Genomic DNA, 13,140 nt, shown 5'->3' with positions numbered 1-13,140 from the left:
CACACACACACACAGTAAGAAGAACCTATCGGAGGAAGACTGTATTTCATGCTATTTATAAATAAATGGCAGAAGAAATTATGTGATTAGATACCGATAGTGGTAGAGGTTTCCTCCATCACTGTTGCTTCTGGATTCTCTGGACCCTTATCTTAGCTCCTTTTCTTTACGTATTTTTTTATTTTTTTTTAATTCCCAAATGTTAAAAAATAGCAGCAGTTTCAACTTATTAATATTCCACAGAGGCAAGTGGAAGAAAAGCTGCATATTCTTTGCTGACTTGCTTCATTTAGCTTGTAGACAGCGAATGATTTATTCTTCTCAATCTTGTCCCAGGTCCTGTTCATTCACCTGAAAAACACACCATTTGTTTTGTGCTGGCTTTGTGCTCTTTTTTTTTTTTCTCCCCTGTCGTTTACAGTATAACTGCTTAACTGACAAACGATGGCACTTCCGCCTGATTCATTTCCACCCTAATTACCACGGCACAGGCATCCCCATATTGATCAGTTCTTCCTTCCGTTGTCTTCACCATCGATCCAGGTCTGATGTAACGGCCAAAAAACTGCCATCCCGTCTATACGATTGGCAAAACAGTGTCATTATTATAATAGAAAGCAGCTTCTGGGAGCCATTTGTTTGGATGTTATTGTTAAATGTGTATATGCTCTGCTACTTGATTCTAACACTTCTATCAGGTGCCTGCTTAATGACTGACCAGATCTCAGTGTGGAAAAAGTTCAGGATCAAATGCATCATTTCTAAATAGATCTTGGAAAGAGTTAGTATGCTAAAGAAATCAATCATATAACAGCGTTGTCAAAATATTGCATTATGTGAAAAGTTAATTAAATTGGAAAGACTTGCTGAGGAATTAGATTACTGATCTTTGACATGATAAATTCCTGAGCCTGCAAAACTCATAATGAGACTCTTTATTGCTCAGAAGTTTTCACCATACTATATTGTAGTATCCAGATTACAGTGAACTAAACACATGTAAACATATACATTATATAATCATTATTTTCATCTATTTTATGAACATCTGACCACAAGAGTGTGATGTACTTTTTTTTTTTTTCCCAATCCGTAATACACTTCTATTAGATGTGCTTTTTGAACATCCTCTTCCACATTTAGTCCCATTTGCTGTTATAATGAGCTCCATTCTTCTGGGAAGATTTTGTGGAGATTTCGTTCAGCTACATGGGTGCCAGTAAAGTCAGGTACTGATGTAGGTGAGAAGGTTCCTGGGGTGTAGTCAGTGTGAAAAATTCATCCTAAAGGTGTTCAATAGGGTTTAGAGCTTGAGATATCTTTCACTCCATTCCATGAAAACCTTCTCTCCATGCAGCTGTATTTGTGGCACAATTGCATGCCTCCATCATCGTGGGAACAGATTGAGAAAGAAGGTCAGGTGTCTCAATACTTTTCTCAACTAATATAAACTTATTGCCTGTAAAAATGAAATTGTAAATGAGGTGGCCAATGGGGCTTCAGTACATGGTTGCCATGGCCACTCCCCAGCTCCTCCCCCGAAGCCAAACCATAATAAAGTTCTCAAACTTTGATAGAACTTAAGAGAAAGGCCGAAGGGGTGGTTATTTTTGGGTCTCTTACAGTTAACGGCTTTTTTAAATACGCCGCCGTTTCGTTTGTCAGAATTAAATATCGAATTTTATGTCTTCATTCGTGGCCTTCTTTATTTTTTAGGCTTTAATTCCAGTAATATAATCATCTTGGTTTCACAACACGTCCTCCCACATTCCCTACATCTTATACAAGTCGATCAATTCAGGGTTTAATTTAGTGTGTTTTCTTGTGCATAAATTTACACACCCTTTGGGCTACATATTGGATTTGTTAGAAATATAATCGTGATATTGTAATACTTATGTATATGTAATTATATGTCAAATATTAGAAGACACTTCGATCTTATTGGTTTATGTGATTCGTATTCAGAGGAAAAACCAGGAGAGAAATCATGTTTATATGATGAGACACAGTTTGTAGAGGATAAGGTCGAACGCCAGCGATGCATTTGCTCATGGACTGAATGTGAGCACTTATCTCTAAAATAAATCATAACTTCTCCAATCGTGCTTTCAAGCTAAATCCTTTTCCCGCTAACCCGAGTCTCAAAAGGATTCATTATAGTAATGGTCTGATGTTCCATCCAGTCTGTCAGGTTTATCGTTTCCTTTTCATTTGCACATTTTTAGTGTAGTGCAGTTGTGGTCAGTCCAGGAGCAGGACAGTTTACCACATTTCAACCTGCTTTAAAGCCAAAAAAAAACGGAAGATATTATAGCGAGTATCATGAAGTCGCCTTGAAAAATATTTAATTTAAAGGAAATATAAATTGCAGGATTGTTATTTTATTTATCAAAACTTTTAAGCGCACTATAAATTACTCCACTGCTACTCTACTTCAGTACACACACTATTTATACCAGCACTAATAAGGTGCTTTTGTGTGCTTTAAAATATTCTCCCTGTCTTTCTGTGAACTTTTTGTCCCTTTATTGCTTCCCCCCCCCCGTTCTGTTCATTACACCTTAATTGGCTGTAGGGCTACCGGGTAGCGGATTGGGGTTTTTTGGTTTTTGTTTCAGTAGCAGGAATAGAAATGTACCTCCAGAGATGTGCATCAGCACTGAGGTCATGTATACTAATGACTGATCTTTATTTTAAACAGATTCTTTCCTTTTTAACAAGGAGAACTCCATGGCCAGTGTTAAACAGGGCTGAACTTTTCAACGATTTCTGCTACTTTTTTCACTTGTGCCACTGGTTTTATGGTAAAAGCTCTACAGCAGTGCCGTACCACATTATATTATTAAACCACTGAATTGGAATCACAAGTTTTCCCAGATGTTTCTCGGAGTTTATCAGTTGAAGCTGATGCTCGAGTCTTTAATATATAATTTTTTTTCTTTTATTACAGAGATTCCAGTTAGAAAGAGTTCATCTGCAGGAGGTGAAGAGGTCCAGCTATGAACACACCAAAAAATGTGCAGATCAGCTACTTCTTCTGGGACAGGTTTCTTCATACTACATCACACCATCAGATCACTACAGCAGTGTGGAGTTACATTTATGCCAGGAGAATTATGTAACTGTTCATGAAAACTGTATACAAGAAAATGAAAGCATAAAGTATACTTTATACTACAAAGTGTACTGTTTACGCTTCAAAACCTTTTCATGAATGTGCTACACGTTTATGTTCACCATTCTGGAACGAAGCTCTGGGTAAAGATATATAAACGAATCAATAAATCAATTAGTTTATTAATAAAGGAATAAATAAAGTGATGAGTAAATTGATTAATGCAGGAATTAATGAGTGGAATTAATAATCTTATCATTTATTAATTTTTTTTTAGTTTATGGAAATAATAAATAAACTCGTTAAGGAACGAATTTGTGATTTTAAATAATCAATCAATTAAATAATTAATTAGTTTATTGAGTGAGAATTAATTAATAAATGAGTGAATTTCCACTGCAAACACTTTGAACACCATCCAACATTCGCTGAAGTCTTTACTTCCAGAGACTGTTGTTCCACTAATTAATAGCCAATGAGAATAAAACATTATTAAGCCCCGCCCACCACAACACGTTTTTGTGCTATAATGACTGAAAACCTTTTATAACACGTTTATAATCCACGTTGCCAATTAAACAGCTTCACGACTTCGTGACTTGGTATATGTCTGATGCTTGGTGTAATTGAGAAAAAACAAAACCATGGTCCATCAGAAGCCTTGCATCCTGCTGCCTCGTGGATTCTGACAGTATATTTGACGTTTATCCGAGTTGTTCCTTCTGCCCGAGCAGCTGAGGAGAAGGAATAACGTCCTGTACTGCTTTTCATTTGACAGACCTGTTCATCTGCGTACCTCATTCTCTCCCTCATTATCCCCCTCACACACACTCACACACTCTCTCTCACACACACACACACACACACACACACACACACTCACACACCTTGCAGACGATCTCATTTACAATCCCTCCACAACATGGTGTCTAAAGATGAAAGGACACGTTAGTAATTAAAGTCTTTTGCGCACGGATGAACTAAAAATGTGTTTTCTCATACGTTTCTTTGACATTATAATCGAGTGTCAGGAAGCGGAACATGGAAGTGATTCGTATTTTCATTGATAGTGTTTGAATTGTTTATTGTGCAGTTTGTGAAGTAGCGAAAAAAGTTGCTAAACAACAAATCTCTTGTTTTTGCTACAAACCAAATGATTTTCCGTTGCCTTGCTTTCTTCAGACGGACCGCGCGGTGCAGCTGCTGCTGGAGACGAGTGCCGAGAACCCGAGCTACTACTGCGACTCGCTTAAAGCCTGCTTAGTGACAACTATTCCTTCCTCTGGACCTTCTCAGAGCACCATTAAACTGGTAGCCACCAATATGATCGCCAGCGGAAAGCTAGCAGGTACACTGTCTGCTTTTTCATCGGATTGGAGGCTGAAGGTGATTGGACAGCGAGGAGTGATGATGTGTGGTTCAGAAGAAAACATTTGCCTATTAAATCGGATAAATGTTTTATTGTTAAAGGATTTAATGGCGTTACATTACCATAGGCTTCTTGGATTGAAGAAAAGGGTTAGAGGTTGCAACCAAATATGTGGATATGATCATTTTTTATACATTATTCATCTAAAAAGTTAGAAACGAGGTTCATAACTACAATGTGCTCAGGACCACAGGTCACACCTCAACAATGATGGAACTGTAATGAATGGATTTCAGTGTTGAGGATGAGGATCTCTTTTCCAGTCCTTCCTCATTACATCTCAGAGAGTTTTTTCTTCACCACAGTCGCCACTCATACATTTGGGACTTATACATTCTTTTAAAATTAATAAATACGGATTGAATCGAATCGAATTTGAAAGAAGGCTCGGTCTTTACATGGTACGACTCTGCGAGGAGCAGTAACACACAGAATTAATCAAGAACTAACACAGGATAGGTGAACACAATCACACAATGAACCAGTGACAGGAACTAAACTGGAACAGGTATCCGATCCAACACAGCCACCAGGTGTCCCTTGATATGGGACAGAAGGTGCGAGTATGGAAAATGCCCGAGGAACCCCTCTCGCATTTTGATTAATTTCACAGTGTACAGAATTCCTGTAAACGAAAGTGGGTGTGGCCACAGGAATTTAATTCATTAGTGTAATTCTTCTCCTGAACTCGTTAAGTAATTACCAATTCGTCCACACGAATGTGTCTGTATGATAGATATCTGAGCAGGTTCAGGTCTTTATTTGCTTCTTTACATCACAACTAAAAACCAACATGTGGTGAATATAAAGTGTAAGACATGTTCATTTCATTCATTCACACATTTCCCTGACAATCTGTGCACTCTGGAAATGAGCTGCCTTTCATAGTGTGTGTGTTTAGCATCATTCCAGACCTGACATTGCTCACACACACACACACACACACACACACATATATATTTTTGTCAAGAAGAGTTGTTATTGGTAATTGATTATGCTATTGTACTATTTCCCTCTGTCTCTCTCGCTCTGTCTCTGTTCAGAGGGCGTGCAGTTGCTGTGTTTGATTGACAAGGCAGCAGACGCCTGTCGTTATCTGCAGACATACGGAAAGTGGAACCGCGCCGCCTGGCTGGCAAAGGTATTCCCTACGGGCCGTACCAAATAAAGTCTTTTTGTAGCAGAAACGTGCAAAAAGGAGGCAAGTCGAATGGGTTTGTTGATAATTGTATACTGTGGTATAAATAGAACACATACAGACTGTCAGAATGCATTCGGATCTCTGGCACACACAAACACAGTGCCAGCCTTCGAGCCAGAAAACACACACTGCATACCAATGCACTGTTAATTTTATCATCACGCGTGCCTCGGGCTCTGACCTGCTGCTACCCATCACGCTGCCAAAGTGTTGCGAAGTTCCTGGCTGCAGAATTCTTGCTGATAATCAGTAGTTTTACCGTCTAATGGGATTAATTTTTTTACCAAAAGTATGTGGACACCCATTCATAAGATGTGCTTTTTTTGAGAATCCCATTCCACAGTAATTCTCCTTTTGCTCTTATAATAATCTGCTGCACTCTTTTGGGAAGATGTTCTACTAGATATTGTGGAGATTTGTGCTCATTTAGCCATACGTGTGTTCACATTCATCCTAGTGGTTTGTAATGGGGTTCAGAGCCTCTCTACGAGGAGATAAATAAATAATGTTTCCTGCAGTGCATCAAATGATTTGATTATTTTATCTAATTTAAATCCATACATTGAGAATTGAATGGATATTTTAAAGCATAAATAAATCCTGGAGTAGCACTGATTCCTCGCTATCACCAGACCACAAACCCCTTAATCTCTCACTCTCTTCTCTCTGTTCATCAGGTGCGTCTGAACCCGACCGAAGCCTCAGACGTGCTGAAACGCTGGGCCGAGTACCTCTGCTCTCCTCAGGTCAATCAGAAGTCCAAAGCGATCCTGGTGCTTCTCTCACTGGGCTGCTTCCAGAAAGTGGGCGAGATGCTCCACAGGTCCGCAGTACATTTGTATTTACGTTAGACGCGTGTAGCTACACTCGAGACCTACGTGTCCATACCTCCAGAAGTGCAGGAGTCGACAAGAGACGAATCGAGTGCAGTCAAGCTGATAAAAACATGTTTATAAGTGCAGGAAATAAGAGTAGGTGTTGTAATAACCTGCAACAGTGTCAAGCTGTGTCAGGTAACAGCAAACCACTACCAACCATAGACAGCAGAGACGGAGACAGCAGAGACTGAGACAGCAGAGACGGAGACAGAAGAGATTGCGGAGACCAGAAACCTATACTAATGATATTCACAATGACCTTGACAGTTTGTTTTGGCCTTAACTATAAAGAAGGTTTAGTTTGACGTTTATGTTGCTGATGCTTTTGTCCAAAGCAGCTTCTCTTTACAATGCAGTTGAGAGTTGAAGATTTTGCTCTTAAACAGCAGCTACATTGGAGATGCTGAGATTCACCGTAACCACTAACACTCACTGTTTATTCAGCAGTTCAGTGCTGTATGTTTATATACTCTGCATGCTTCTGTATATATTGTACATTTTTTATTTACAGTTTAAAATTAAGCTCAGCAGTTACACATTAATGCTTATTTATTGTGTAGGAATATTATAGTAATTAAATATTTACAATTCTTATTTAGTATATAGTTATGTATAAATGGGATTTTGTGGGTTTCGGGTTTTTTCCCCCCAAAAGTTGAACATAGCAATTTTATTAAACCTACAATATGTATACAATTACTTTACATTATATATATATATTTTGTTTGTTTGTTTGTTTGTTTTTTCTTTTTTATAAAAACTTTTTTTTTTTTTTTTATAGTTTAACCGAGCAATTACGCTTTTTTATTTATTTGTTTGTTTATTGTACAAATTGTATTTATTTATTTATTTTGGGGGGTTTCACATCATTTTATTTATTAATTAATTTTTTATTTAGATTCTAAATTCTAACTATGCGTCTGTCTCCCTTCCTCATGTTCCCCTGGTCAGTATGAGGTATATGGACCGAGCGGCGCTCTTCATCGAAGCCTGTCTGAAATACGAAGTGATGGAAGCAAACGACACGACTAATATCCTTCTACACAAACGCCACTGATACAAACATCAACTCTAAGTGTCGTGTAATAACAGTTCCAGCTGCAGACTGTAATCATGAAACCCATAAGAAAACCTTAACACAGAACTCATGAACCATTTTTTTTTTCCTTTTTCCACATCAGTCTGTCATTAAAATCCCGTCTATTGTGTGCGAGCGACAACATGCAGTTAAACCTTTGTGTTTGTTTGCTTTTGCGTTGCGGTTATTCTCCTCCTGAATCACTGCTTGTTAATGAAAGAGTTAATTATAGAATCATTTTAAAAGCTTTATGTTCTGCAGCTCGGTGATTATGAAGTGTTTAAGGTGTTTGTTAAATTGCTCAATTGAGTGTTTCTTTCATTTTTTTTTCTTTTTTTTTGAAAAAAAGAGAAGAATGAAGATGTTCGTGTCCCATCATATTCACACCCTGATGTTTCCTTAACACATTGCCTGTTTACATAAACTTATAGGGGCGGCGTTTTCCTCCTACGCCAGCCTTCTCCACTCGGTGGGACTGCGAGAGGGAGCTGCTCTGTGGGCCTCGAAGGCTGGAGGAGCCGGAGAGGAGCTTTTGGAGGAGCTGTTCAAGAACAAAGGATCCGGCTCTGATCTCACAGCCGGCATTGAGGAGAAGAAGATCAGCCCAGGCGTCACTGAATCACTTTAAAGTAGAGAGAGGGAGAAAAGGAGTTCGGGTTTAGTGTATAAATGTGTGTGTGTGTGTGTGTGTGTGTGTGTGTGTGTGTGTGTGTGTGTGCGTGCGCGTGTGAGAAAGCTTGCACTTTGGTGTTCTTTGTTCTCTTTCCATTAAGTGCTCATGTTGCTCTCAACCTCGTCTCTGAAAAAAAGCATCGTAATCAGTAACTTGCACTTTTTATTTTTTGACCAAACAATTCACTTGAATGGAACAATAAATAAATGGGGTATAAATGATATAAATAAAGTTTGATTTATGTTTGTGGGAATAAAGTTAATTGATGAACTGGTTGATGATGTAAAATAAAAGATAAAACAACTTTAAAAAAAAAAAAAAAAGGGGTGCATTATTCAGTGTTTCCATCAAAAGCAAATGTTTCCATTTATCACTTAGTTTCTAGCAGTTATTAAGACTGAAAATGTACAAATGATTCGCAGTGTTTAGTGTTTTTTTTGTAGGACCACTGACACTACATTAGTTTAGTTTTGTTTATATGTGTTTGTGTATTGAGGAAGAGCAGCTGAGCTTCTTTTAGCATGTAACAAAACGCTTTCATTCCACAGACAAAACCATAAAGATGCGAGAGCACAGAGCGACTCCACAGCACTGAATACAACTTCAACTCTCGTGGTTTTTTTTTTGTTTAATTGCAGCAGGTTGTCTGTCTAATCATGAGCACAATAAGAAACTGTTCATCAATCATTAATGCTGCTCCCAGAGCCACACTGTTCCAGAAAAAAAAAATCACTTCCTGATTTGGGAATTCCGCCGCCTCGTGGTGTTTAGAAGACGCTTCCCTAAAGAGAGATGAATGAAGAAATGTTGGGTTTTATTTGTATTTTTTTATATATAAGAAGAGATGTATGGAATACAGAACGAAAGATTTAAGCATTTAGAATCAGTTCTAGAGCTACTGAATATAGAAAAGTCGAGGATTAAATGGCGGAAAAAGTAAAGAAAGAATAAAATAAAAAAATAATTGAAAAAGGAAACTCGACATGAACATGAGAACTGTGTGATTTGGGATTTTGTCAATGCTGTATCTGTGTTTTATCTGTGTAATATCTGTATTTGTGCGATTTTTTTCCCCCAAATAGTTTTTCTGGGTTGTTCTGTGAATAAACACATCCCTGTGCTGTTCTTCATACGTGATCCAGAAACATTCATTCCTGCCTGCTTTTTAATTTGTTTTTTTCAAAGCAAATATAACGACTGATTATTGTAATATTTGATGTAGAATAATCCTGAATTTGTGGTGTTTCCTGGTAAACAGTGGCATGTGGTTTCACTATGATTTTGTGTACATGTCTGTATAGGAAATGCAATAAAAGTCTATAAGGTTTAATTGTGTCTGCTTTATTTCATCCCGGACATGTTCCGTTTATTCTGTGATATCGTTATACTGCATCTCTATGTGATGTTCTTCTTTTTTTGAGTCTCCTACCTCTTTATTAAACTCTGTGCACCGTCACGAACCTGTATTATTCTTAATATGATGATGTGGTCATCAGAGGTGGCAAAAGTACACACATCCTTTACTTCAGTAGAAGTACAGATCCTCATGGTTTAAAATACTCGGGTAAAAGTTGAAGTACTGATTATACTTTTTTACTCAAGTGAAAGTAAAGAAGTTTTGGCTCAGACATGTACTTAAGTAAAAAGTAGTTATTACTTCTACCTGTTTTAGCTGTTAACTGGACCTCACATCATGATAGATAGATAGATAGATAGATAGATAGATAGATAGATAGATAGATAGATAGATAGATAGATAGATAGATAGATAGATAGATAGATCAATGGATGGATGGATGGATGGATGGATGGATGGAGATATATAGATGGATGGATAGATGGATGGATGGATGGATGGATGGATGGATATAGATAGATAGATGGATGGATGGATGTGATAGCATAGTGGGTTAATGTCAGGGTCACCATGAGGAGTTTGAGAGTTTGATTCCTGCTCGAGCTGGTGGTTGCTGTGTTGGTAAATAAAACTTCTGGACCTTGTCCACTCTGAAAACATTTCAATTCTGTGTTGGATTGATTTCCTGGTCTTTAATAAAAGATAACCCCACAAAAAAAAAAGCACTTCTGTGGTCGCTCAGTGGATTAAGGCTTGTGCCTGAACATGGTCCTTAATATAGTCCACGCTGGTGATAAGGTTTCAAAGCCGGTCCTACATGCCTTCTTTCTTACTGCGCTGCCATGAAACAAAGTATGAACCCTCCAAAAAGCACACATGCTGTTCAGCAGCGGTCGCTCAGTGGTTTAGGCTTGTGCCTCATCTAAACATGCATCCATACAGTCTGATCTCTTCCATGGTTCAGTGGGTTAAGGCTGGTACCTCGCTGATGGTGAGGATCAGGGTTTGAATCCTGCTAGTTACGATGTCGGTTATGTTCCTGCTTCCTAAATCTTTCTTTAGCTTTATATTCTTGTGTTGATGGTTTAAAGGTAGATAGACCTGCTCTAAACAAGCTTCCTGGCCTGTCTTCTCTGATGGGTTAGTGGGTTAAATCACGTGTCGTGCTTTTGGTGGGGTTCAGGGTTCGAATCCTGCTTTCTGCCTGCGAGTCACGATCAGGATTCACTTCCTACATTTTCCTTTAGCGATATATTTTAGTTTTTAATGGGTTGAAAAGAAAGATAGACCTGCTCTAAACAAGCTTCCCAGCCTGTCCTCAGCGATGGTTCAGTGGGTTAATGTTGGTGTCTCTGGTGGTGGGGATCAGGGTTCGAATCCTGCTATTTTCCTGCTATTTACAATGTGGGTTCAACTTGTGCTACTTACATCTGTATTCGCTTCCTACATCTTTCTTTAGCGTTAAATTCTTGTGTTGATGGTTTGAAAAGAAAGATAGACCTGCTCTAATCAAGCTTCCCATCCTGTTTTTTCCTGATGGCTTAGTGGGTTAAGGCTGGTACTTTGCTAATGTTGGTGGTCAGGGTTCAAACCTGGCTTTCTGTCTGCTAGTCATGAGGTAGGTTCAATTCCTGATTCCTACGTCTTCATATTCTTGTTTTGATGGGTTAAAAAGAAAAATAGATCTGCTCTAAACAAGCTTCACAGCTTGTCCTTCCTGACGATTCAGTGGGTTAATGCTGGTGCCTCGCCAATGGTGTGAATCAGGGTTCGATTTCTGCATTGTCCCTGCTAGTCACGATATGGGTTTGCTTCCTAAGTCTGTCTTTAGCTTTATATTATTGTGTTGATGGTTAAAAAGAAAAGATAGACCTGCTCTAAACAATCGACACAGCTTGTTCTTCCAGACAGTTCAGTGGGTTAAGACTGGTAGTTTGCTGTTGGTGGGGTTCAGGGTTCGAATCCTGCTTTCTGTGTTTCTTTCTGGTCTGAATTTCTTGCTTTGACGCATGAAACGAAGGATAAACCCCCCAAAAAAAGAAGGTGAGTTGTGGGACTTGATGGCTTTGTGGTAAAAGCCTTGCCTCTGGGCTCAGAGGCTGCTGGTTCAAATCTGGCTTGTCCCCACACTGGCTAAATTGTGTGGAAATTAGTGTGTGGTGAGCAATGGAGTGGGTGACTGTGCACAAAGGCTGTGAAGACCTGCTGGGTTCAGCCTCAGAAAAATTGAGAGTAATAGTTTTGCATTTAGGGGGAGGAGAAAAAGGTTTTAATAAATTTTTCCCCAGGAGCCTATGTTCATACTTTTTTGGATGTTTTTGCTTCATAACCCCCTGTTTTCAGCTTCTCAGATGCCAGGGGGGCACACGCCTGAATATTGCCCCCCTGGTTTAGGATACGCCCTCTGAAACCGTCCACAACCGACCTTCCACGCAGCCATTTCTGACACCTTCATCACTATGGTCACTGGAACCTTCCACACTCTTAACTTTGAGTCCTGGCTGGGGTTTGAACCAGCAACCTCTCAACCCAGAGGTAAAGCTCTTCCAATTGAGCCACAGGATCTCCTGCAAAAACCTGATTTTTAGGACCTTTTTTGGTTCTTTTATAAAACTTTTTAAACAATTTAAAGGAAAGCTAAGGGGTAGGAATTGAACCGGGTGAGTCAGATAGCAGAGACCACATCACTAACCACTACACTACCAGAGGGGTGACAAACAAGGCTTTGCTTATTGGACTCTTGGTTTTTCTATAGTTAAGAGACCACTGTTTATTTCTTAGATCATGATAGTAGAGGGTCAAAACTTCTCCTTCCTGTACAGTCTCTCAGTTACTCGAAGTCTATGAAAAGTGACTCAGGTACAAGAACCACATCTCCAACACCTGCACCACTGATATACCATGATTTACCAGCAACCAATTTTAATGACCTTTTATTGTTCTGTTTTTAAAAACTTCTTATAATGTTCAATATGAAACTAGAGGTAAGAATCGAACCAGGAAAGTCTTTCATCATAGATCACTAATGGCATTACTTCAAAACTCAAAACTTTGTTAGACATGTAAAGAAGCAGGAAAGACAGAGACAAAGACAAAGAGACACAGACACGGCTTTAGAAAGTGAGAAACAAATAGAGAGACAGCAAGAGAGAGACATATACAGTGAGACAGAGACATTTACTAAAAGAGACACAGAGACAATTAGATAGAGAAAATTGAGAGACAAAGATAGCGAGTTATAGCCACTTCCTGTTGGAAGTGTTTATCCCGAGCGACTCTTAATGATCTCATTTACTAAATGAGCAGTAGTGAGTTAAGTGCTTGCTCAGGTGCCCAAAACTGGCAGCTTGGAGGTGTTAAACATGTATCATATTTACAGCATGTGATATGTATGTAAGCATATGTA

General features: G+C 38.8%; 1 protein-coding gene across 2 annotated transcripts in view; it reads left to right on the top strand.

Moving 5' to 3' along the window:
* The window catches only part of wdr11 (WD repeat domain 11), a 62,715-nt gene extending 53,008 nt beyond the window's left edge, over window positions 1-9,707 (top strand). For both annotated transcript variants that reach the window (XM_083539107.1, XM_083539106.1), the window contains exons 24-29: window positions 2,954-3,049; window positions 4,301-4,466; window positions 5,591-5,688; window positions 6,426-6,571; window positions 7,578-7,660; window positions 8,127-9,707. In XM_083539107.1, the coding sequence (XP_083395233.1) occupies window positions 2,954-3,049; window positions 4,301-4,466; window positions 5,591-5,688; window positions 6,426-6,571; window positions 7,578-7,660; window positions 8,127-8,332 (795 nt within the window). In that variant the 3' untranslated portion in view covers window positions 8,333-9,707. The remainder of the gene's footprint in view (window positions 1-2,953; window positions 3,050-4,300; window positions 4,467-5,590; window positions 5,689-6,425; window positions 6,572-7,577; window positions 7,661-8,126) is intronic.
* The last annotated feature ends 3,433 nt before the right edge of the window (window positions 9,708-13,140 follow it).

Source organism: Silurus aristotelis (assembly GCF_946808225.1).
Source record: "Silurus aristotelis genome assembly, chromosome: 4".
In the NCBI taxonomy this organism is placed as follows: domain Eukaryota; kingdom Metazoa; phylum Chordata; class Actinopteri; order Siluriformes; family Siluridae; genus Silurus; species Silurus aristotelis.
The sequence above is the reverse complement of the archived record's forward strand: the minus strand, read 5'-3'. Positions and strand labels throughout refer to the sequence as shown.